At 40.5% G+C, this 27,159-nt stretch overlaps 2 protein-coding genes across 2 annotated transcripts in view; one reads left to right on the top strand and one right to left on the bottom strand.

Annotated features, from left to right (window-relative positions):
• The window catches only part of LOC115214923 (COBW domain-containing protein 1), a 118,287-nt gene extending 118,130 nt beyond the window's left edge, over positions 1 to 157 (bottom strand). Inside the window, exon 1 of the transcript XR_005000303.1 lies at positions 44 to 157. The gene's annotated coding sequence lies outside the window, so the exon portion shown is untranslated. The remainder of the gene's footprint in view (positions 1 to 43) is intronic.
• Positions 150 to 27,079, top strand: LOC115215021 (tRNA selenocysteine 1-associated protein 1). The gene is made up of 10 exons (XM_029784142.2): positions 150 to 599; positions 9,991 to 10,088; positions 12,122 to 12,221; positions 14,364 to 14,416; positions 15,257 to 15,360; positions 16,682 to 16,826; positions 18,089 to 18,254; positions 22,080 to 22,125; positions 24,427 to 24,485; positions 25,919 to 27,079. Exons 1-10 carry the CDS (start codon positions 561 to 563, stop codon positions 26,096 to 26,098), a joined length of 990 nt encoding a protein of 329 aa, XP_029640002.1. The 5' UTR covers positions 150 to 560; the 3' UTR covers positions 26,099 to 27,079.
• Positions 27,080 to 27,159: the final 80 nt, after the last annotated feature.

The following is a 27,159-nucleotide window of genomic DNA, read 5'->3' as shown; positions in this document are numbered from 1 at the left end:
TCTCCCCAGACACAACAGAAAATGCTTCAACACCCGAACTCACATAAAGAATCTTGCAAACCAAATCCAAAAACGAAACCTAAAACGACTGGATTTGTTCTTCCTGCTGTTAGAGACGAGGTGAAGGCGGATCAATTATTTTCGGCCGCTTTTTTATCTGCGACACCGGTTCAACTGAAATGCCGACAGTTTCATGTCGTAAAGAATCTTTAAAGAAATTATTTCAAGATTTTTAATCTATTTAAGGATTAATATTTATAAAAGTCGTTTTGTTTAGAGGATTGATAGCCAAATATTGATTGAATTATTTGAATATAGTTCTTGTTATTGTTGTATGAATTGCTTTTTGACGTTCATCAATTCTTGTTCAATTTCGATTCTCTCCACGTGTTTCGCCAAAAAGACAAAAAATTCCAAGGATTTTTCTGTTGCATCTTTTGTTGCAAGTGTTTCTTCTTCATCTGAAGACTTCCACACTAGTAATTAAAAACGAATTGTTCTGCTTATATTGCTGAAATCCTTTCCTGAAGAACTCCAGTAAAAAGTTTCTCTTTGAGACGATGTCTGCGACTGGAACCTCAACTCTTTGGATGGGAGACGTGAGTAATTAGTTTATTTCAGCCTCCTCTAATTACTGCGTTTCTTGGTCAAAATACAGTGAAAATCAACCTCGTAATTGATAAAGAATACAAACAAAACAATGTTTTCGAAATCCTTTTAACCAATTTCCCTATTTTTCTGTTGTCTGGGATTCCGTTGTGTTGTTCCTTTGTTTGTTTTGAAATGAAATTGTTTAAAATTCCTGTTATTTTAGCTGTTGTGTGGGAAATTAAAGATCCGACGGGGAAATATTATCAATAATTATGATATGTTTGGAGAAAGCGAGTAAAATACATTCTATTTCGTTTTTAATATGTCCAACTATTACAAAACATGTCATTGTTTATCGTTTTAATTCTAACAAACGTTTTGGATTGTTTTTCTTGAATAAAAAAATATAAATGGGGAAAAAAATCCGGTTTGTTTCAATTAAAAGCTGATATAAAGTTCCTTTTTGTATTTCAACTTCTGTAAAAATGATTTTTGCTTCAATATTCTACGATTATTTTTCAAAACATTTTTTAAGTCGTAGTTTAACTTCAGATCACTCATTAATCTCGAACAAACAAACAAAATCGAAGACATTTAATCACAAGTATCTCATCTTATTGATTTTGTAGGACTACATCCCCCCACTCTCTCGGCATACTTACAAGAGTGTACTTTGTTTCCTCATAACTTTGAGAAAAAGTTTCAGAAATAATCGGAATCTACACCAAGTGAAAGGTATTTGTGGAAAATGTACTTAAACGTATCCATTTTTCTGAAAGTAATGAGGAAACAAAGCCTGGTGACGGGAGACACATTTGCGTAGGTATGCTTATACATATATATATACATATACATACACACACACACACACACACATACATATATATATATATATATATATATATATATATGCATCACAGAGTTTTGTCAGTGAACAGGTCGCGGTCTCAAAGCGACGAAAATATTTTGACAAATTAAATTAAAATGTTGAAGTGAATCTAACGGTTTTTGTGTGTTTCTTAAATGGCTTACAAACACCTTACACGCTGCAATTGTTTTCGTTCCAGCACACGATCTCAGATCAGATCACTTGCTATGCAAGTACATCGCCGTAAAATATATATATATATATATATATATATACACATACATGTGCCGTTATGTGTCTATGTTTGGCAAGGAAAAATGGTTCGATGCCTTTTGTGGTCTTTTATTTCCTTTATCAAATTACATTGCTTTATCTTTATTTCATGTTTGTGTTTATTTCGTATCTACAGTCTGTGTACTTTTATTGTTTAACCTTCGGTCCAACAACTTTATCCTGTAGACATAACCAATGATTTTTTTCACATCCTTGATTGCATCGTCTTCTCTCTCTCTCCACAATAAACTCCATTTACTCATGTATAATGCGATCAATAATATATTTTATCCTTTTTCTCTTACGCCCAGGTTTGTTGTTTTATTTAAAATTTTTCGCATTTGGATACATTAAATGAGTTCCGGCTTAGGTTCATACAGCTGTGGGACTAAAAATCAAAATAACAAGATAGACTTGAGTATCCCTATTAAGTGGAACAAATATGTGAATACATAAAAGTCAGTTATTAGAGTGTCAGATGTGATGGTTAAGCATGTTCAAATAATTTTTATAACTTCTTTAAGGTTAGCAGTATTTCGTCTGTCGCTACATTCTGAGTTTAAATTCTGCCGAGGTTGACTTTGCCTTTCATCCTTTCGGGGTCAATTAATTAAGTACCAGTGGAGTTCTGGGGTCGATGTGATCGACTGTCCCCCCTCCCCACAAAATCCAGGCCTTGAAAGGATTATTATTGAGTGAGAGAGCAGTGCATGCCATGAAAGTTACACTGGAATAAAATATACGATAACTAGTATACCCATCGTGACTACCCGTCTGATAAGGGTACACTAGACACATGCATCACAACCATATGTGCACGACATGGTGATCTCATATCAAGATAAACAGTGCATGACCTTGCTGGTGGGGCCCAGTTAGAATTTTCTTCTGGTCGAGTAGCCCATCCCGCTTAAAAGGTCCCTGAATAAGGATTGTTTAAGGTTGTTGAATGAAACACCCATGTTTCCAAAGGTGAATTATCCAAACCTCTAAGAATTCCTTTCAACAAACAGCTATGATGCTCCCCCACTACTTCTGCTCATGATCAGAGATGCACATGTCGTCAGCCACTAAGGGACATGCTCAACTGGCTATGGTCAAACAACTGACAAGCAAATCTGTGGTATTGAGCAGAATATTTGCTGTAGCCCATCTTTTATACCAAGGCGAAACAATGTACATGATAACACTTCCAATCAGTTAAGATCAAGAGCCATGAGAGCCACTGCCTGGTACTGGATCTAAATGTAGGTGTTAAAATCAAAGACGGAGATGATAGGATGTTTGTATATATAACTTAGTGAGAAACAAAGTAAAAAGCGTTGAATGCCTCTGGTGGGATTTGCTAAAGTCGGCTAATATCACATTGTAGCCTTTGCTTAGATTTCTGCTGATCAGATGTTCTTTTGATGTCACTTTGATACCAAGGACAAAAGCCATTTAAAACTGCTGTTATTGTTGTTTAGCATTAAAATAAATACTTTGAACTCTCCAGGTGTAATTTGATCTCATAGCAGCATTTTAATGATTTCTTTTCCCTTTTTTTCAATTTATTAAAATGTTGCATTCATTTGTCTGTCTGTGTATGCATGCGTGTGTGTGTGTGCTTTCATTTATATGTTCTATAATGATTCATTTCATATTTATAGCTCTCACCTACTGGGCTTATATTGTTTTTTCTTTGGCTGTCCCTCATAGGTTGACATTGACTGTTGTTATTGAGTAACCAACCCTAGCAGGCTCCTCCACATGTTGGCTCCAAGGCCTACTCTTGATCTGCAGTAACAATGACATCTGTTACAGTGAAGCTACAGGATGCAACCGAGGAGTGATGCCTCTCCTCTTTTCTACTCTCTCTACTGTTTCTCCTCAATGGTTGGAATTACGAACTTCAGCAATCAGTGCCATTTATCACTCCTGTAGGTCCTTCTCCTCCCAAGTATCTGGGGAGATGCCAGAGATCTTCAAATGTCTCTTCAGCACATCCCTGTATTGCAACCTCTGGCCAGCATAGCTCTGCCTGCTGCCCTCCTTCCTGCAGTCATGTCCCACCCAGCATAGCTGTAATGAGTTAGAAAAGGCCTCTACATCAGGAATGTAATCCTGCAACCTAATATGCAAGATAGAGTGCAGATGATGAAGTTGGACTCTCATCTGGGCCTCGATGTGCCTGTGGTAGAGGTCATGCGTTCCATGGTTTATAAGAGGCAGGAAATACTGTGGCACTGTACACCTTTATCTTCGTGTTGTGAGCAATGTTGTCATAGCAGTTCCATAGATGCTTCTTGTCTGAACCAGAAACTTTTGTGATAAACTGTATTTGCCACTCAATTTCGAGGTCAGAAGAGTTAGTACAAGTCGTGCTGCCAAGATAGGTAAGGACCTCCATGTACTGTCACTGGCTTGGGCTCTCTCACTCTCTCTCTATTATGACATCATGGTGGGGACGGGTAGAACAGCTCAGGTTTGAAGTGTTATTCCTGAGACTAAACATGTCTGCTGTACAAGAAAACCAGTCCACAAAAGTGTAGCATGTCCTCAGTGTTGCTGGTCATGAGCTTTTTGTGGTACCCATAAGTCTCCATCACTTTTCAAAGAGTTTTTCAGCCCACCAAGTCAAATGCCTTTAAAAGATCCACAAAGAGGGGTCAGTGTTGTTCTGCTGCTTTCTCCTGTAGTCGTTGCAGTGTGAAGATCATGTCTGTGGTTGATTTCCCTGGCCTGAAGCCACATTGACTCTCTGCTAGACTTGCTATGAGATGTTTTTCAGTCAGCTGAGAATGATTTTTGCTAACACCTTGCCAGCAATGGCCTACTGTATTGGCCTGTATGTATGTATGTATATATATATATTTCTACACACACTCACACGTTTTGTATATATATATATATCATCATCATCATCATCCGTTTTCCATGCTAGCATGGGTTGGACGGTTTGACCAGTGTCTGGTAAGCCATGGAGGCTGCACCAGGCTCCAGTCTCGTTTGGCAGTGTTTCTACAGCTGGATGCCCTTCCTAACGTCAACCACTCCGTGAGTGTAGTGGGTGTTTTTTACATGCCACCGGCACAGGGGCCAGAGAAGACTGGCAAACGGCCATGGTTGGTTGGTGCTTTTAAGTGTCACCACCATGGACGCCAGTCGGGCGGCGCTGGCATCTGCCGCGTTCGGATGGTGCTTTTTACATGTCACCGGCACAGGTGTCTTAACTACAATTTCCATTTGATTTTTATTTTCATGTTGGTGTTGACATACTTAACTCAATAGGTCTCCTCGAGAACAGTGGGTCACTCTATGATCCAAGGTTAGCACAGCAGGCCGTCCTGCGAGCCATGAACTCACTTCCTTTGTCGGGTCTTCACAGTCACAGCATATCTCAGGGGTCTCAGTCTTCATCATTTCCTCTGTGAGGCCCTACATGCCACTGGCATGGGTATAACAACTACAATATCCATAAGATTTTTATTTTGATGTTGATGGACAAGTGCAGCAGGCCGTCCTGCAAGCCATGAACTCACTTCATTTGTCGGGTCTTCAAAGTCACAGCCTCCAGAGATATATATTTCTACACACACACACTCACATATGTTGTGTATATATATATATATATATATATGTGTGTGTGTGTACTGTTGGCGATTATTTTTTTCCTCTGTCTTCCCTTCTCTGGATCTTTCCTTTTCCTATGTTTCTGACGAAGAGCTCCACTCAAAACGTTAAACCCTTCTTCCCTTCCTTCCTGAGAGTCCAATAATACTATATTTGTCCCACGTCCTCGTGTTGTTGTGTTTTCATGTTTGGATTAACTATATATATATATATATTGTATACATATGTTTGTGTGTGTATGTTTATATACATACATATATATATGTTGATGACTTCCATTATCTAGGTGACTAAGTCAGCATTGGAGGTGGATACTGTGAGAGCGTAGCTGCAAGAACAAGAATAAGATGGGCAAAGTTCAGAGAGCTTCTACCTTTGTTGGTAACAAAGGGCCTCTCACTCAGAATGAGAGGCAGACTGTATGTTGCCTGTGTGCGAACAACTATGTTCCACAGCTGTGAAATGTGGGCTGTGATTGCAGAGAACCTGCGAAGGCTTGAAAGAAATGAAGCTGTTATGCTTCACTGGATGTGCAGTGTCAGTGGGCATGAGCGACAGAGCATAAACATTTTGGGAGAAAAACTGGACATAAGTGACATCAGATGCAGTGTGCAAGACAGACAAATGCTCTGGTATGGACATGAACAGTTTTGTAAAAAAGTGCCAATCTCTAACTATGGAGGGAACCTGTGGAAGACGTAGACCCAGGAAGACATGGGATGAGGTGGTGAAGCATGATCTTTGAATGTTTGACCTCACAGGGGTGCTGACAATGACTGAGACCTTGGCCATATGCTGTGTTTGAGAAGACTCATCAAGCCAAGGGAAACTGTAGTCGTAACCATTGCCAGCGTCATGTGAATGGCCCCTGTGCTGGTGGCACGTAAAAAGCACCTATTACACTCTTGGAGGGGTTGTCGTCAGGATAGAAACTGAGCCAGACCAGACTGGAGCTTGGTGCAGCTCTCTGGCTTCCTAGTTCCAGTCAAACTGTCTAACCCATGCCAGCATGGAAAGCAGACGTTATATGATGCTAAATGATGATGATGATGATATAAGTGCAGGGGTGACTCTGTCATAAGAAGTTTGCTTCCCAATCACAGGTTCTGGGTTCAGTCCCACTCTGTGACACCTTGGGTAAAGGTCTTCTACTATAGCTCTGGACCTACCAAACCCTTGTGAATGGATTTGGTAGACAGGAGCTGAAAGAAGCCATTCACGTGTGTGTGTGTGTGTTACTGTCTCCTTATGACATTACACGATAGATGCAAACAAGTGTCATCGTCTTGCATCTGATGTCTCTCCTTTCCAATCTTCCATAAAAGCATGTCTGGTCACGGCAAAATATCATGTTTGGAAACAGATAAGCGTTGGCAACCAGAAGGGTATCCAGCTGTAGAAAATCTGCTTCAATAAATTCTGTCCAACCCATGCAAGCATCATGATGATAAGCAGGGATTAATAAATTGAAGCTGATTCCTCAGTCAGCACTCTTACAGTTATTATCTAACAGAGTTTATATAAAAGTGGATGATTACCCTTGAAGAAAACCATCCATAAAATCTGAAATTCCAGTCAGCATAATTCTTAACGTTGGAGAATGGAATTCATGGTATTACATTTAATTGTTCATTCAAAGCTGATTATCACCACTCTGTCATTGTTCACATTATATATATATGTATGTGTGTATGTATGTGTATATGTGTGTGTATGTATGTATGTGTGTGTATATATGTGTTTGTATGTTATGTGTATGTATGTATGTATGCATGTTATGTGTATATATGTGTGTATGTATGTATGCATGTTATGTGTATATATGTGTGTGTGTATGTATGTATGTTATGTGTATATATGCGTATGAATGTATGTTATGTGTATATATGTGTGTATGTATGTGTGTGTGTTTATATCTATGTATATTTGAGTGTTTGTATATATAGAAGAGAGAGAGGGAAGAAACGACCCAACATTCAGTTGATGAGCCTTTGAAAAGTTTTAAATGAAATGAAATGTCTATGAATAGACTGTCACACATACAAATGCATCTAAATAGACTTCTTTCATACAATAGATGCTATGTGGCACCTAATAAATGATGTCCAACTTAGTCTCGGATTTGGAGTCTGCTCCAAATTTGAGACTGATCTGGTAATAAACATTAGTCAAATTGATTGCATATCTTTAATTAGTGTTATCATCTAATTAGAATCTTATATATATATATATATTATGTGTGTATAGAATGGCATAAGTTCATTCATGTGTGTGTGTGTGTGTGCACTAGCATAGCTTTTCAATCTGTCCTGGACGGTAGGGGCAATATGCTTCAGAAGGGACTTTTAAAGGGGTGACACTTGAGTCTGCTGTAGGCAATATGTGCTTTTTGTGGAGTCCTGGGGCAGCAAACAGAAGGGCTGCCCCTGGGTGGCACACACTCTAGCTACGCTAGTGTGTGTGTGTGTACATGCACATATGCCTTTCACCATAAGAGTGAATTTGCCATTAGAACTTAAAATATGTCCCAAATATTTCTTAACCAACCCAAAATTCATTTATTCCTAATCGCTACTTGGCGTTGGTGCTGTTGGATTTATCCCAGCCAGGCAGTCGAATAGCACTGATGATGTGGATGCTTTTCAGTTAAAGCTATAGCTTTGATTCTGCTTAGGGTTATCTCTTATGGCTACACAAACAGCTAAGCTACATGGCAATGAGACATGGTCTGTGACTTCTGAGGATATTCAAAGGCTTGAAAGAAATAAACCTTCATGCTCCACTGGATTGGTAATATCAGTGAGCATATACGACAGGGTGTAAGTGATTTGAAAGAAAAAACGAGTACACGGGGCATTAGATGTAGGGTGCAGGAGAAAAGGCTGCACTGGTATGGCCGTGTAATGCATATGAATGAAGGCAGTTGCATCAAGAAGTGTTGATCCCTAATTGTGGAGGGAACATGGGGGAAGGGGTAGACCTTGGAAGATGTGGGATGAAGTGGTGAGAAAGGATCTTCAGACATTGGATCTCACAGAGGGATGGCAGGGGACCGAGACTCCTGGCGATTTGCTGTGCTTGAGAAAACCATTCAAGCTAAGTAAAACTGTGGCTGTCCGTGCGTCCCTTGCCAGACGAGCATTTCTAATGCTGCAGGTTTTTGGGTTCCATCTAAAAAGCACCTAGCACACTCTCTAAAGTGGTTGGCGTTAGGAAGGGCATCCAGTTGTAGAAACCATTTTGAGCAGCTCCTGTCAGACCATCCAACCCATGCCAGCATAGAAAACAGATGTTAAAATGATGATGATGATGATGATTAAAAGCTAAAAGTAGTGAACTTAAGTTGTAAATAAGTGACAAGATGATGGTTATCATCATCATCATCATAATTTAGCGTCCATTTTCCATGCTCGCATGGGTTAGACAGTTTGGCTGGAACTGGTAAGCTGGAGAGCTGCAGCAAGTTCCACCTATCTGGTTTGGTATGGTTTCTATGGCTGGTTGCCCTTCCTTATATGCCAACCACTCCATAGAGTGTACTGGGTGCCTTTTACATGCCACCAGTTATCATTGCAATTATTCTGAGGTTATCTTTCTATTCATTCTTTCTGAATCAAAATAAATCCATCCAGAACTTGGTTCTACATAATCAGCTGCCCCCTACCCTCACACACACACACACATTTCTGGCCTTGCAGCCATGTTGGAAATCATCATCAGCACCTTTCGTGCGTTGGCCCTCACGGAGGCAAGGACCGAGACCTTTGCCATCATGTCATGCTTGGGAAGGAGACCCATGAAACCAAGCAAAATCACAGTTGTGGCAGATACCAGTGTCGTGCAAATGGCACGTAAAAGCACCCATTACACTCTCAGAGTGGTTGACATTAGGAAGGGCATCCAGCTGTAGAAACCATGTCAAATTAGACTGGGATCTGGTGCAGCCTTCCAGCTTCCCAGCTCTGGTCAAACTGTTCAACCCTTGCCAGCATGGACAACAGACACTAAATGATGACAATGATGATCATCATCATCATCAGTAAGGCAACATGTTGGATACAAAGCTTCGGGGTATTTCTTCTACCGACGTTGATTTTTGCCTTTAAATCTTTCAGAGTCAATACAGTAAATACCAGTTGGATACTGAGGTTCATTGTAATCAATGATCCCTTCCCTAGCTTGGCAGAATAGTTGGGGCATTGGAGAAAATGTCCTAACCTTGACATTCTGAGTTCAAATTCTGTTATGGTCAACTTTGCTTTTCATCATTCTGTGGTCCCTGAAATCAAGGACTGAGGTCTTTTTGTAAATCCTTAATTGTTAAGTAAAGAAGTTATTATTGTCATTCAGGTGGCAAGTTGGTAGAACTGTCAGCATGCCCAACAAAATGCTGCTAAGTGGCATCTCTTCAGGCTCTTTATGTTCTGAGTTCAAATCCCACTGAGGTAAGCTTGGCCCTTCATCCTTTCGGAGTCAATAAAATAAGTACCAGTTGTGTACTGGGGTTGATATAATTGACATTGCCCCTCCCTTCAGATTTCAGTTGAAAGGATTATTAATATTATCATTTCTAAAAAAAACAAAAAGAAAAAAAGAAGATGAAAACATTTATTTTGAACAATCTCTTCTCTTCTCTTTTTCCGTAGCTGGAACCGTATATGGATGAAGGCTTCATCACTCAGGCTTTTAGTTATTTTGGAGAAACAGTTGTCAGTGTGAAAATCATACGCAATAAACAGACTGGGTAAGTCCGAATCTATCAAAGACATCATTATTAACCCTTTGGCATTCAGATTTCTCAATCAAATCTAATGTCTGTTTATTTCCATTGTTTTGAATTAATTATGCATCATCTTGGAGCTTCAAGCTTTCAACAATGTGCTTGTTTATTTTTTTTTAATGGCATGGCAGGGAAGGTATGAGAGGCTGGATCTGGTCAGTTGAACATAAAACAGGTAGAGTATTTGTACTGGATGTGGTTGGCTTAAATGCTAGCGTTAAACTAAATCATCCTTGAAGAACACCTTTGGTGAGGTTTTCCCAAATTGACCAATTCTAAAATAACTTGTGTAGCACCATCATCACTTGGATGCCTTCTTTATTCCTTGATTTTGGATAAAACTTATTCATATCATACACTAACAGTATCGCCCAGCGTTGCTCGGATTTGTTTCGACCCTTTAGAATTAGAATTTTTGAAAAGTAAAAATTTTGCATTATGTAGCTTGTTATTCTCTTTAAGTCAACATTTTTCTGGTTGAAATACACTGAAAAATGGTGACACAGCAGTAAAAAAATCGTAAATAATTTCTGGTGTTAACATGGTCTAATTTGAATTTTTTTCTTCTACAGAAGGTAGAGCAAGCCTTCTTCTATCATACTCTCAATTTAGGTCAACTTGCGCCGCAGGGTCTCGGAGGAGATAGTGTCAGTTGAAGGCTACCAAACCTGCCATACACAGTCAACTTCAGCTTTATAAATAGAGAGATTACTAAAGAATGTTAAGTTAGGTTCACATTTTAACACACCTGACACCTTGATTGTTAAACAAACACCTCATTAACTTGTTTATATTATCAAAGCTTTCCATTGCAATTTTATCTAAGAACCCCTCTGTGTGTGTGTGTGTGTGTATTTTCCTCGTCTTTTTCCAATTCTGATTGAAATTCACCTTTGCAACCTTATGGTTTCAAGATCTGTCTCACTGCTTGACACCTTGAATAAAGGGTCTTCTGTTATAACCCTGGGTCAACCAATACCTTGTTGACTGTCAATACTTCTATCATACTCCAACCTCTGATGTTTCTTCCTGGTATTCTTATTCTAGCAATTACACTTTCTGTACAACCCCCAGCATTGCTAATTAGGTCACCTACTTCGAAATTATGTACAAACTCCAGAGAGCCTACAGGATCATCATCATTTAACGTTCATTTTCCATGCTGGCATGGTTTGGACAGTTCGACTGGGGTCTGGGAAGTCAAGAAGCTGCACCAGGCCCCAATCTGGTCTGGCAGTGTTTCTACAGCTGGATGCCCTTCCTAATGCCAACCACTCTGAGAGTGTAGTGGGTGCTTTTTATGTGCCACCGGCACGGAAGCCAGTCAAAGTGGCACTGGCATCAGCCACGTTCGGATGGTGCTTTTTACGTGCTACCGGCATGGGGCCCACAACTACAATTTCCATCTGATGTTGATGTTGATGTACTTGACTCAATAGGTCTCCTCAAGAATGGCATGTCACCCTATGATCCAAGGTACTTTTGAGTGAGCTGGTTATGCAACACTGGTGTAGGTTACAGCTGTGGGCAATATTTGAGGAAACCAGTTTTCCCTTTGTATCTGTGGTCATTATGGCTCCTCTACATCTTCTGCCCACACAAAGAACTACTTTCTCTGTTAACCATCCTACTATTCCACTGCACCTTTTAAGTGTCCATAGCTTGCACTGGGGACACCAAATGGAATTTCTGCCTACACCCTTCCTACATATCAAGCAGGGCTATTTATCTGAAGGTGAAGGGTCCTGTCCAATTTCTTGCTTACTGGTCTTTGCTAAGCTAACTTAAGACCCTTTGATTCCTGGTTCTGTTTTCACACCTCAGGATTCTTTCAGTTTCCATCTACCAAATCCACTCACAAGGCTATATTTGAAGACACTTACCCAAGTTGCCATGCAGTGGAACTGAACCCAGAACCATGTGGTTGGGAAGAAAATTTCTTACCTACGGCCATGCCTTTCTCTTCGTAATCTATTTTCTGTTTGATTCTTTTGCAGAGTGCCTGCCGGTTACTGTTTTGTTGAACTTTCTTCTCCAGAGATGGCACACCGTGCCATGCTAAGACTGAATGGCAAGATTGTGCCTAACAGTATACCTGTAATTACATTATCTCTCTTTTAATGTCTCATTTCATTTAAATCTCCATTGATTTTGATATTTTATTGGCAAAACGCTGGCAAATCAATGTTTCATACAAGGTCTGAGAGAAGTGATAGTACATTGTCAACTTAATATGGCAGTCCCATAAAAGGGAAGAATGCTACTGTTATTTAGCCCTAGGAAACACCGTTTCCTGTTGGACTTGACACATTTTCTATGTCAAGTCCAACAGGATCTCAACCCTACCGAAAATCTTTGGTCCATCATTAAACAAGATGTTTATGCTGATAAATGCCAATTCATGCTGAAAGATGTCTTGTAGATGAACATTAAAAGGTACAGCAGAGGCAGTCCAACCTGCTACTGTTAAGGAATTGACAGATTCCATGACCAATAGGGTTTTTGAAGTTATCCATCGAAATGGTGCTCATGTAGCTAAATAATTCATTATATCAATAAATGTTATAATATTATTATGGTCTTCTGTTAAATATATACTCAATGTAAGCTTAATATGTATCATTACCCTTCATTTTCTGGAAAAAAAACACAATGTCTAGATGGACTGTTTTCATTGAAAAGCTATTGGCATGGTTCACCCAAAAAGTGAAGAATCTGAAATAAAAAAGAAAGGACATCACACAGAATAATGGAAACATAACAATGGTGTTGCCATAGGGTGCAAACCAGCTGGGAAACGTTTATCAAAACTGATTCACAGAAAACCAAGAAATCCTAAGTTTCACTCATAAGCTATTAGCATGGTTCCGGGTGTATATATACAAGGTCTGATTTATAAGTATCCAGACTGTTGCCATGGTAACAAAGATAAAGCATGCAGAGTGAAGCCACTTTGTGCAGATTGGGCTTGACCTCTGCTGTGCATGCACACTAAGTTTTAACGTTCTAGTTCTCTTCCTCTGTTTATATTCACCATGACAGAAAAAGTTGTCTCAGAAATACCTGCTCAGAGACCTTAGCAAAGTTGCAGGAAGTGTACGGAGAGGAGTGTATGCGCTGCACACAAGTGTACGAGTGGTTCAGACGTTTCTAAGGTGGCTGGAAAAATGTTGATATTGACAAACATTCTGGGAGACCCCGCAACCAGCAGAACTGAGAAATACATTGCAGATGCACTTGCAGCTGTGAGGGGAAATCATCGAATCACCATCCGTGAGCATCAGAGGATGTGCAGATTAGTTACGGTTCAGATCAGTGTATCATCACCGAAGATTTGGGTATGGGATGCATGTTTGTGTCAAAACAACTTTCAGCTGACCAGAAGGACAATCAGATTTCAGTTGAACAAGATCTCCTTGACTGTGTCGAGAACAATATAAACTTTTTGAAAATTTTGTGTAGGACTCTGAGCAGGTATTGCCAAACTTTTGGCAAAAATTTGATGCAGATTCTCTGCTCAACTTTCTCTCTCATGGTCAATGTGATGATCACATGTTACACAGCTTCCTTCCAAGCACTGCTGTAAACAGCTGAAGTCAGCTAGACCATTAAAACTTAGTGGTGCACATGGAAAGTCAATCTGTGCCAAGCAGCTTCACTCTGCATGCTTTAGCTTTGTTGCTATGGCAACAGTCCGGATACTTATTGGTCAGACCACATATATTATAAACTAAGTTTATTTCTTCGTTGTAATTAGCATTGTTATGGTTTTATTATGATGCGGAAACATTCTACCTGAAGTCCCGTTGAGGTTCATGGTCTTGTGAATTGCATGACAGGCTCACTAATGCATGATGTGGTCCTTAAATCCATTGGATCTTGTCAAACCATCCAACTGATGCCAGCAGGGAAGATGGATATGAAATGATGAAGAGGAGTGAGGATCAGTTTCTGCATAGTTTCTCTCTGCCAAATTCTTAGTCAAATGCCACAAACTGGAAATAACCTCTACTTTGATGGGACTGTGTTATCAGGAAATGGATGAAGTCCTCATTTCTGTCACTATTATTACTGTAATCCCTCTGCTTTGAAGATACTAACTGTGGTTCCACCTTAACCACTCAGCAACTAAATGCCTCCCCAGATTTTGTTTCCTGACATAATTCACCTTTTGTATCAATGTTGTTTTTAGTGAAGATTTAAATTTTTTTTAATTCTCTTTTTTTATCATTTTCCCAGCCAAAACGCTTTAAATTAAACAGAGCCAGTTATGGAAAAGAACATTTATCAACGTAAGTATTTTTCTATTTATTTGATATCCATCGGTGGTGTTCATGCCAGAGCCACTGCTAGAACTTCTCAAGGACATTGCAGATTCTTTTGTTTCTTGAATTCATCACAATGTTGGAAACACTTCCATGTCCTCAGCAGGTATCCCAGGGTCACAAGCATTTTGCCCCTTTGCCTCTACACTCGGTACCCAGAGTGGGGCAGTGAAGAGTGAATTAGTCTTCACCTGTGGAAGAGTTCCACTTGCAAGTCTCTTGTCAACCATTACCACCTTGGGCCTGTTTCATCGGCCCATTGCCTCTTGGTGTCTGTTTTCATTTGTTTGAATTTCAGACCAATCTTCTTCAGGAAAATCTGCACTGGTCAAACTGGGAAGCCATGGCAACCAACTTGAATTAGGGATGAGTCCAGATACCATCCCTTAACAAGGGACCCATCAAACAAATCCTGATATCTGGGGTGTTCTTCTTTTCTTGAGTTGATGAGAAATGTTGAGTCTGTCCTCTTGAGGTACCATAAATCCAACAATGGTAATTGTTTTTGCATTCTTAGAGAGCAGTAACAGTCCCTCTTGATCTTTGAGATATGGGCCCCAACTAATTTCTGGTTTTATTTTATTTAGTTGTGTGGTTAAAGCGCTTGACTATTGACCACTAGGTCATAAGTTCAATTCTTCCTTTAGTCAAAGTACCAGTTATATCCTAAGAATTTTTTCAGTTTTCTTTCTTTCCTTTCAAATGTGTGAGATTATGACAATGCAAAAAATTATTTTAGGTCTTAAACACATAAATCTAAACAAGGTCCTTGTTTCATGGTGAATGTGTTTCTCTTTCCTTTCACAGTCCGGAATATTCCTTGTTTGTTGGAGACCTCTCTGATGATGTTGATGACTATGAACTGTACAGTGCTTTCTCAAAATGCTTCCGTTCCTGCAGTGCTGCTAAAGGTGAGAATCGAAAGAACATCCTCCCTGACTTACAACTTTCCATAATTAATTGCTGGTGATTTTGAGTAGCAGTGCTTAATTAGCTAGACTGGTTTTGAGGAAGTCTCCGGGCCCCACAGTTTGAATAAGTTGGCAGCCGATGAGAAATAATGGCTCACAGACTTTAACCCTTTAGTGTTTGCATCATTCTGCCAAAATTAATGTTTTTTTTTTTTTATCCACATTGTTTTGAACTAATCATGCATTATCTTGTAGCTATGAGATTTTGATGAGGAAGCTGTTAATTTTTCAAACGATATTGTAGGGTTGGTGTGAGAGACCAGATCTGGCCATTTTGAACATAAAACAGGCTGAATACTTTTGGCTGGATATAACCGGTTTAAATGCTAAAAAGTGGACAGTTATTAGGAAATTTGAATAACAAAACAGTTCAGGGCCTTTGTTTAAGTTAGTCGTGATAAATCTTGAATGGCAAAGTTACAGGTCCTCAGACTGAAGAATTCAACTGCAAGTACAAAATCCAAGCTTCCAGGCTAAGATTGGCAACTGCTAGGAAAATTGGATAGCAAAAAGATAATCAACGAAGGTATTGATTGGGGTAAGGATGTGGCATGAGGTCAAATACTCTGAAAATCTTATTTGGAATAGGTACAAGCCTGGTTGTGTGGTTAAGAAGCTTCTATCCTAACAATGTGGTTTCAGGTTCAATCCCACTGCTTAGCACTCTGAGCTAAGACGATCAACCTGGGTCTGCTTTAGACCCAGGTTGACCAAAGCTGTATCAGTGGATTTGGTGGACGGAAACTGAAAAGAAGCTTGTACACTGGCACATGCTTATGCATACATGTGTGTGTGTGTGCCTTTGTCTTGGCACAATGTGTTGCATGGAAACGGATGAAGATTTATAACAGGAAAGGTATCGGTCTGTAGAAAATCTGCCTCAATGAATTCTGCTTGACCCATGCAAGCATTGGAAAACTGGACATTAAAATGCTGCTTGAATAGTGGGTCACACAACCAAATATTCTTTTATTCTTGTACTGGATTGATCACACATTGATAGACACCATGAATGGTCAAGCTATCATCTCTTTATTTGGCGAGAGATTTAATCCGTTATATGGCTTATCACCACCATATATCTTTAATAGAGTTCACTTTGTTTTAAGATAACGTCCAGTCCGCCTATCTGGCCCAGTGGCCCCATAGTAAGGCCATTAATGCTGTACTTCTTCTTTTGATTAAACCATAAAACACACACACTGACCTGACGAGTATAATTCTGTTTCCTGTCGTTTTTCGTTTCTCTTCTTTGGGTTAGTGGTGCTTGACAATTATGGTCGCAGTAAAGGCTACGGCTTTGTCAGGTTTACTGATGAAAGTGAACAGCAGAAGGCAATGTTTGAGATGCAGCACGTGTCCATTGGCCGGAGACCAATCCGGGTCAGTTTAGCTACACCTAAAAGGTATGTTTAAACATTTTGGATATCATTTACCAGTTTGGGAGATTCTAGCCAAACAAATGAAGATGTGTCTGTTGAAAAGAAATTCTTCATTCGTTGCTTCATTTTTTTTTTCTTTAATTTATTCTTCCATTCTTTAATTTTTTTATCTTAGTGATTTCAATCATTGGATCATGACCATAATGGAGCACCACCTGTGAACATATTCACCTCAGAAGGGGAATCGTTGTCTTCATTATTCATTATTCTATTTTTCCATGGTGGCATGGGCTGGTTGGTTTGACAGGAGCTAATAAGCCAGAAGGCTAGGCCAGGTTCCAGTCATCTGTTTTGGCAAGGTTTCTACTGTTGGATGCCCTTCCTAATGCCAACCACTCGACAGAGTGGTCTTGGTGCTTTTTATGTGGCACCAACACAAAAAGAAAACTAAAAGGTATTTTTATTCATTCCCCTGCATTTGCTGTCCAGTCCTCCTCTTCCTCCTCCTCCTTTTATGCTTGCTTTTCCTTACAAAAGCATCATTTGGGTGAGTTGCCTCTCACATTGTTCCATCCCTTACTGCGCTCCTTTGCTCTCTCTCCATGATTTATTCTTTGTGTTTTCCACTCTGGACTTGAGCTGACCAAAGGTTTTATCAGGGAATTTAGCCAAAGGAAACTGCATGGAAGCACATTACGTATGGGCGCATTCTTGCGTGTGTATTCCTTATTTAGTCAATCACATGATGGTTGTAAATGCACATCGCTGTCATTTTAATGATGTTGTTCATTTCTAGTCTTCTATGAAAAATGTGTCTGGCTTTGGAAGAAATATTGCCAGGCTTGGGAATGGATTGATAACAACAAAGGCATCTAACTGTAGAAAAATCTACCATAACAGATTGTTTGATTTATGCAAACATGGAAAAGTGGATATTAAATGCCCATGATGATGGTGGTGGTGGTGATGATGATGTTATCGCTTTTCTTTTCCTAACCTATTTCTTCATTCAATTTAATCATAAATCTCTTTGTATTTCGTTTTTTAATTTAGTTTGCAAGATTCTTTATGTGAGTTCGTGTGTTGAAGCATATTCTGTTGTGACTCGGGAGAGTCATTTTCTTTTTGTGCCTTATAATTTAACACACTCACCAGTAAAATTTTCACTTATTTATTTTTTATTTTTCTAAAATTTTCTTTGCGTCTTGCAACCTTTTCCATAGTTTTTTTTTTTTGTATGTTTTTCACTAATTGAAAAAAAATTGTTTATAATTTATGTTTGTCAGGCCCCCTCCTCCTGATGTTCCTGGAACCCAGAGTGCCCAGCAATACAGTCAGTATTATCAACAATACCAACAATATCAATATTACCAGAGCTGGTCAGCTTATTCCCAGTATTACAGCCAGTTTGGTTACCCTTATGCTGGAGGTTACACCACAGATCATGTACAGGTAGGTTGCAGAGACCCTTCTCTCTCTGGCAACTATTCATTTTTTTTATTCCTGTTGTCATTAGTTGTGATTCATTCAACACCTAATCAAGGTGGGGTATTTGGGGTGTTTGTCAGTAGAAAAGGTTGAATTTGTTGATTGAATCCAGATTTATGAGAATCTGTCACTTGTCTGTAATCTCATACAGCTACCATTTAATACAGCCCTTTATTTATTATTCTTATCGTTAAGGTGGGGAGTTGGCAGAACAATTAGCACACTGAATAAAATGCTTTGGGGCATTTTCTAGTTTTACATTCCGAGTTCAAATTCTGCCGAGGTTGACTTTTCCCATCATCTTTTTAGGGTTGATGAAATAAGTACCAATTGACTGATCGTTGACAGAGCGGCTAACCGGCTTCTGTGCCAGTGGCACATGAAAGGCACCATTCAAGTGTGATCGTTACCAGCGTCACCTTATTGGCACTTGTGCCCGTGCTAGTAGGGTGGTAAGAGAACCATCCGAGCGTGATCGTTGACAGAGCAGCTAACTGGCTTCCATGTTGGTGACACGTAAAAGGCACCATTCGAGCGTGATCGTTACCAGCGTTGCCTTACTGGCATGTGTAAAAAGATTCGAGCAAGGTTGTTGCCAGTACCGGCAGACTGGCCCCCGTGCTGGTGGCACATAAAAAGCACCCACTACACTCTCAGAGTAGTTGGCATTAGGAAGGGCATCCAGCTGTAGAAACTTTGCTAGATCAAGATTGGAGCCTGATTCGCCAGCCCTCAGTCAAAATCGTCCAACCCATGCTAGCATGGAAAGCGGACGTTAAACGATGATGATGACCACCAGGGTTGATGTAATCAACCAGCCCCTTCCCTACAAAATTTCAGGCCTTGTGGCTATGTTAGGAAGGAGTGTTATTAAGGTAGCAGGCCGGCAGAATTGTTTATGTGTCAGATGAAATGCGTAACATCATTTCTTGCGACCCATTACGTTCTCAGTTGAAATTCCACTGGGGTCAACTCAGGGATGAAGTGCCAATCAAATACTGGCGCTGATGTAATTGACTGTCTCCTTCCCTTATAATTGCTGGCTTTATGTGAAAATTTGAAATACACCATTCATGCATGGGTCATTGCCAGTGTCGCCTAACTGGCTCCCCATACTGCTGGCACATAAAAAGCACCATCTGAATGTGGCCGATGCCAGTACCGCCTGACTGGCTCCCGTGCCAGTATAATGTATAAAGCACCCACTACACTCTCGGAGTGGCTGGCGTTAGGAAAGGTATCCAGCTGTAGAAACTCTGCCAGATCAAGAGTGGAGCCTGGTGCAGCCTACTGGCTCACCTGTCCCCCAGTCAAACCATCCAACCCATGCCAGCATGGAAAGCAGACATTTAAACAAGGATGATGATGAAGGCAATGAGTTGGATAAATGACTTAGTGGCATTTCTTCCAGTTACTTGTTTACTTGTTTCAGTCATTTGACTGCGATCATGCTGGAGCACCGCCTTTAGTCGAGCAAATCTATCCCAGGACTTATTCTTTATAAGCCTGGTACTTATTTTGTCGGTCTCTTTTGCCGAACCACTAAAATACAGGGGCGTAAACAAACCACCATCGGTTGGGGGGACAAACACAGACACACAAACGTATACACATCTCTCTCTATATAAACGGCAGTTTGTCTCTCTGTGTGTCTGTCAGGTTGTACCCTCACCCTGACCACGGCTTTCAACCGATTCGGATGAAACTAGCCCAATGTCATAATTCAAAACTAACGCAGCAAAAATTTTGAAAAGTTCCCCCAGTTCTGAAAAAAATCGATAAATTCGACATGGGGTCGAGAATCTAAGCTTTTTATATGCAACACATTTTCTGTTGTAGTTTTCGCAACTTGCAATCGATTTTCACCAAACTCATGGTGAAGCTTAATGTTACCCTAAGAAACTTAATTCTGATGTTAGTTTTCCATGCAATACCTTACCATCAGAAAAAATCGATAAAATCATGCCATTTTGGGAAATCGCGTTCAAATTCAAGATGACGTATTTTTGACAATATCTTTCACAAATTGGCAGGAATTTTTTTTTAAATTCACAGCGAGCATCATGTCTGCTCTGGCCCTTTTTATTCCAATAGGATACTTTATTACTGGAAAAAATCGGTTAATTAAATCATATGTGGCACACATAGCAAACCGATTTGTGTATTAAACATAAACCACAGACTGTCTAGGGGACGCAACTCGACCTTTTTAACTCTTGGGAGGTTCAATGATGTTTTCATGTTTTCGCCCAAAGGGACAGCTAGGAACATCGTATACACAGAAGTATTCAAGTGAAGAGAAGACATTGCAACCTACACATGCGCCTTCGTTCCCTAGAGTGAAAGGACTAGATTGGGATTAGTCGTTGCCTACTAGGGACTCTTACATACCCGGGCAACGCCGGGCTATGCTGCTAGTACATACATATATACGACAGGCTTCTTTCAGATTCCATCTACCAAATCCACTCACAAGGCTTTGGTCAGCCCGAGACTACAGTAGAAGACACTTGCCCAAGGTACCACGCAGTGGGATGAAACCCGGAACCATGTGGTTGGTAAGCAAGCTACTTACCATACAGCCACTGAGTTCAAATCCTGCCAAGGTCAACTTAGCATTTCATCCTTTTGGGGGTCAGTAACACAAAGTACCAGTGAACTACTTGGATTGATAGTATCAACTACTACCCTCTTCTTAAAATTGTTGACCTTGTGTCATCATCGTTTAACGTCCGCTTTCCATGCTGGCATGGATTGGACGATTTGACTGAGGTCTGGCGTACCAGATGGCTGCACCAGGCTCCAATCTGATCTGGCAGAGTTTCTACAGCTGGATGCCCTTCCTAACGGCCACCACTCCGAGAGTGTAGTGGGTACTTTTACGTGCCACCGGCATGAGGGCCGGTCAGGCGGTACTGGCAACGGCCACGCTCGAAAATGGTGTTTTTTACATGCCACCTGCACAGGTGCCAGTCCAGCTGCCAGTAAGGTGATGCTGGTATCTTAATTAGAAACCACTATTATTATTATTATTATTATTGAGAGAGAGCAGTGCATGGCATGAAAGTACACTGGAGTAAAATATATGAAGCCCAGTATACCCATCATGACTACCCGTCTGATAAGGGTATACAAGGCACATGCATCATAACCATATGTGCGCGACATGGTGATCTCATATCAAGATAAACAGCTCATGACCTTGCATGTGGGGCCCAGTTAGAATTTTCTTCTGGTCGAGTAACCCATCTCGCTCAAAGGTCCCGGAATAAGGGTTGTTTAAGGGTGTTGAATGAAACACCCATGTTTCCAGAGGTGAATTATTCAAACCCCAAAGAATCCCTCTCAACACATGGCTATGATGCTCCCCCACTACTTCTGCTCGTGATAAGAGATGCACATTTCATCAGCCACTAAGGGACATGGTCAACTGGTTAACATCAAACAACTGACATGCAAATCTGTGGCATTGAGCAGAATATTTGCTGTAGCCCATCTTTTATACCAAGACAAAACAAGGTACACGATAACACTTCCAATCAGTTAAGATCAGAAGCCATGAGAGCCACTGTCTGGTACTGTATCAGGGCATTTATTATTATTATTATTAGTAGTAGTAGTAGAAGTAGCAGTAGCACCACCATTATTATTAAAGCAGTGAACTGGCAGATTCATTAGGATTCCAGGCAAAATGCTTATCGATATTTCTTTGTCTTTCTGCTCTGGATTGAAATTCTGCTGAGGTCATTTTATCATGTCTTAACATTAATGGTTTTCTCTCTTTACCAGGATTATTATGACCAAGGCACAGATGAAGAAATGGAGATGCTGGAAGGTTGGTAATTAATCCTTAACTCTTCTCTGACCCTGTTTTTAACGAAATACGTTAATTAACCTCTGGCTTTCAGTTAATTTGCAAAATACGTATTTAGGAATTTAATGAAAATAACCAACAGTTTCATTTGTTTCATAAGTTTCATAAGAAATTGGTGCTTAAGGAGCTTGCTTTCCAAGCACAGCCTTTCAGGTTCATTTCCTCTGCATGGTACCTATTTCTTTACTACCCACAAGGGGCTAAACATAAAGAGGACAAACGGATTAAGTTGATTATATTGACCCCAGTGCATTACTGGTACTTATTTAATAGACCCTGAAAGGATGAAAGGCAAAGTCGACCTTGGCAGAATTTTGAACTCAGAACATAGCAGCAGACAAAATACCACTAAGCATTTCGCCTGGCGTGCTAACGTTTCTGCCAGTTTGCCGCCTTCTGCATGGTACCATGGACAAGAGTCTTCTACCAATTTCAGGCTGACTAAGGCTTTTGGAGTGGGTTTTGTACACAGAAACTGTGTGGAAGCCTTCCGTGTGTGTGAGTCTCCTCCTTATCTCAACATGGTTTTAGTAAATGAATGTCGTCATTCATTTTCAATATTCTTCTTGGAAACGTGTCTGGCAATGATGAGATATTACTCAGCATGGAAACAAGGGAAGGTTGCTGACAGCAAAAGCATCCAATTATAGGAAATCTGTCTCATTAAACTCCATCCAACCCATGCCAACATGGAAAAGTGGCTGCTAAAACGATGATGATGCTGATGATGGGCATAAAAGGTTCTTAAGGTACAATTATGATGGAAGGTTTTCATTTAAATAGGAATGCTGAAGAAAATGCCTGACAGCATTCTGACCCTTTGAGGCAGACATTTCTACAGCTAGATGCCCTCCCTGTCATCAACACTCACCTCTTTCTGAGTAAGGTAAATATTCCCCCATGACCAGAGGTTTTCCTGGATAGTCGGATAGAAAGGACAGTGCTTGCATGATGGTGAAACTCATTTATGACTACCCAAATTCGATGACTGGCATCCATGCTAACAGGCTGCAAAGAGCACCATACAATTTGATCATTGACAGAGTGGCTAACCGGTTACCGTGCCAGTGGCACTTAAAAGTTACCATTCAAGTGTGATCGTTACCAGCGTCTCCTTACTGGCCCTCGAGCCCCATGCTAGTAGGGTATTAAGAGCACCATCCAAACGTGATTGTTACCTGCATCGCCTTACTGGCACATGTGCTGGTGGCATGTGTAAAGGATTCGAGTGAGGTCGTTACCAGTACTGCCGGACTGGCCCTCGTGCCAGTGGCATGTTAAAGCACCCACTACACTCTCGGAGTGGTTGGCATTAGGAAGGGCATCCAGCTGTAGAATCTCTGCTGGATCAGATTGGAGTCTGGTGCAGCCATCTGGTTCACCAGCCCTCAGTCAAAATCCTCCAACCATGCTAGCATGGAAAGCGGACGTTAAACGATGATGATGATGATGTCATGTCAAAGCAAGGAGACAAGACACACACACACACACACACTCACATAGCAAGCTTCCTTTGGTTTCTGTCTACCAAATCCACTCGAACGGCTATGGCTATCCTGGGGTATAATAGAAGACTCTTGCTAAAGATGCTGTGCAGTGGAACTGAACTCAACACCATGTGGTTTGGAAGCAAAGTTCTTAACCACCCAGCCACTCCTGTACCTTTGGTATCAATTCAATTACTACCCTCCTCCACAGGTTTATCTTTGATGTGACTTGTTGAACCCACTTCTATTTTCTGTTTCCTTCACTTTTTTTTTGTCTTTTGTTTGACTTGGTTTTTTTCGTGCCGGTGGCACGTAAAATGCACCATCCGATTGTGGCCGTTGCCAGCCTTGTCTGGCCCTCATGCCGGTGGCACGTAAAAAGCACCATCCAATCGTGGCCGTTTGCCAGCCTCGTCTGGCACCTGTGTCGGTGGCATGTAAAAAGCACCCACTACACTCACGGAATGGTTGGTGTTAGGAAGGGCATCCAGCCATAGAAACATTGCCAGATCAGACTGGGCCTGGCGCAGCCTTCTGGCTTCCCAGACCCCAGTTGAACCATCCAACCCATGCTAGCATGGAAAACGGACGTTAAACGATGATGATGATGCTCTTTGTTTCACCAACATTGAATTGAGTATATTTTATAATATGACATTCTACCAAAGTCAACTGTGATGTTATTTTTTTGTTTGTTTTTGTTTTTAATTTGAATCCTTCCAGTATATTCCGTCACATCCAAATCACCCTGCTGTTATCCCCTTCTTTTATTTAGACCCCATACTTGAAATCGATGTCGACAAAGTCAATGCTGAATTCATTGAACAAAGTGAAGTGAGTAAAGACATTCTTTGATCTACTTTCTTCCCAAACCAAAATAGCAAAATACAAACCTTTCTGTTGAACCATTAGGGTTTTTTAATCCTTCATTGTCTGCAGCCTGGTTTGTATTTTGTCAGTCTTTGGCTGAGTTCATCTCCAGTTACACAAATGAAAACACATGCAGCAGGCTTCTGCACAGTCTTCCCTTTTCCAAAATTCGTTAACAAAATATTAGTCAACCAAAGACTCTATGAAAAGATACCTACCTAAGAACTGTGCAGCAGAATCAAACCCAGTGTGTATTCTATGGCCATGCCTGTGTTCTTTAGATGTAATTTTTGGTAGACAGAAACTGAAAGAAGCTGGTTGTGTGTGTGTGTATTTATGCATAAGTGGTGTGAATATGTCTGTGTCTTCTTGTCTTGACAAATGGGATTCTGCAAAAGCATGTCCAGTGGCCAAGGGAAAATATTCTCTTGCTTGGAAACAAGTTAGGGTTGGTGACGGGTGAGGCATCCAGCTATAGAAAATCTGTCTCAATAAACTCTGTCTGACCCATGCGAGCAGAGAAGAGCAGATTTTAAAATGATGAGAATGCGTGATGAAGATTTTGGTTCCTGCGAAAACTGTTTTCTCAGGAAAATTGGGAAGCAGATGGTGATTTTGCTTGAGGAGAGAATAATAACCTGGCTGAGGATGAGTTCTGAGTTGAGATGGTTCCAACTGTGACCGTATCCAGTTTGCGGCTGTGTGTTTAGGAATATGTTCTAGGTCTTTGACAGTAGTAAGGTGAAAATGGTAAGCAATGATTAAGCACAGATTGACAATTTCGTAGGGTGATCAAAGATTGCAAAACAACTTGGTAGTGGTCTCTGGTAGACTCAGTTTATGGTAATCTAATTCATACAGACCACTGTGAGCTTGTGGAGGTGTAGCAGTGCCACTCTGGCATTTTGGGCATCCAAAATCCTGCTTCTATATCTGTACAAGTGGGAGTCTTAAGCCCAAGTAACAGTTCTTAATATCAGATTGGGTTGATGTAAATCCACAACAATCTCATGGGATTTGTGTGTATGTGCATGTGTGCACATTGTCCTTTCTGTCTTGTAACAGTTCAAATTAAATTAATTCAACCAATTTTGACTAATTAACTTTGGGATTATGTAAACAGATAATGAGTACTGCCATACAGCCTCCTTGTTATTGGAGGGTTTTAAAAGGTGATGAGCATTCCCACATTTCATGAGATTGAAGAAAACTTTGTGGTCCTTTCTTCCTCTCAGTAAAAGGATGACTTTAAAAAGCTCTGCAAATTTGGTTGCCCAGCCCCTCAACTTCCTTTCTTAGGGAGACTTTGTAAAGTGTAGTTCTACGAGTTGAAGAAAAACTTTGCAACTGAAAGAGTGCAGATATAAAGTTTTGAATTTTTGTTGTATTTGTTGCAGGAAATATTTGAGGCCCTTGACGATTCCCGTTGGCAACCAATAGATAACGTGATGACAACACTGAGCCAGGTTGCTACAGCTGTCCTTTCTCCATCACCTCCTTCACCTACAAGTGATGTTGTTGCTGCTGCTGCTACGGTCGCTGCTACTGCTGCTGTTGCTACTCCAATCATTGCCTGAAGAACGAATGGATTTCCTGTCTTCTGAACTGACCAATGTCTGAGGAATTCAAGTAGATTTCCTCTCTTCAAAACTGAGCACTGCCTGGCTGTGGCCTGAGGGATGACCAGTTTCCCACCATTACTTGAGCAACCAAGTAAATTTCCTCTCTCCCCACCTTTTCCTTTCAAATGTCTTGTTCAGTATCTGGACCATTGCCTTACCAAAGCAAGGGAGTTTGTTTTCCCTTCTGAATTGACCAGTTGTCTCTTTAATTGGGGAGACAATGACAGAGACGTCCTTCTTGAGTTGAGAACTAAATGAAACGACGGCTCAACTTGTCGTTCATTTCTATGTAACTACTCAGTTTTCTTTGGACCAGTAAGATCTGCTCAAAAGGAGAAAAAAATCCTACTCAAAACACCAACCTCGATTCATCCAATATATATATATAATGATGGTGACGACGATATACACACACACACACACACACACGTGCATGCACACATGTCCTTATATATACACACATCACTAATTTGTAACAGCAAAAAATACCGCATTACGCGCAAATCAAGCTTTTGTTCCCAGGCCTGTAATCCTGCTAAAACTCCTTCCAAGTGTCCCCCACCCCCCACCCATGTTGTTTTCATTTATTTATGCTGTCCCCATCCATTATCAAACCTGGGATCAATTAATCCCCTTATGTTCATGAAGAGGATGTTCTGACACAGCCACAGAACAAGGACCGGAAAGAAAGGTTCAACTCAAAGAATTTCTAGACTTTAAACATCAACTGCATAACTTTTTACCTCGTCTGGGTCGAAGGTTTTGAGTATTTCCTTTTAAGGAGTTCACTGTCATAGAAATAATGATGATAGTGAGACATGTCCAGGGCATCTCAGCCCTGAAGATTTTTGCTGATCTTTATTAGTTCTCTTTCTGTATCTTTTCATTTCTTTGTTTCAGTCTTTTGACTGGCCATGCTGCAGCACCGCCTTTAGTTGAGGAAACTGACCTCCAGGACTTCTTCTTTGCAAGCCTAGTACTTATTCTATCAGTCTCTCTTGTTGAGTTGCTAAGGA

The sequence above is a fragment of the Octopus sinensis genome, linkage group LG8 (genome assembly GCF_006345805.1).
Source record: "Octopus sinensis linkage group LG8, ASM634580v1, whole genome shotgun sequence".
Classification (NCBI taxonomy): Eukaryota; Metazoa; Mollusca; class Cephalopoda; order Octopoda; family Octopodidae; genus Octopus; species Octopus sinensis.
The sequence above is the reverse complement of the archived record's forward strand: the minus strand, read 5'-3'. Positions and strand labels throughout refer to the sequence as shown.

What these genes read in the sequence shown, in the direction of transcription:
- LOC115215021 (XM_029784142.2), top strand. Translation starts at nt 561, where the DNA reads ATGTCTGCGACTGGAACCTCAACTCTTTGGATGGGAGAC. An exon ending in ACACCACAGATCATGTACAG is followed by an intron (nt 18,255 to 22,079) that starts GTAGGTTGCAGA and finishes TCTCTTTACCAG; the next exon opens with GATTATTATGACCAAGGCAC. An exon ending in AATTCATTGAACAAAGTGAA is followed by an intron (nt 24,486 to 25,918) that starts GTGAGTAAAGAC and finishes TATTTGTTGCAG; the next exon opens with GAAATATTTGAGGCCCTTGA.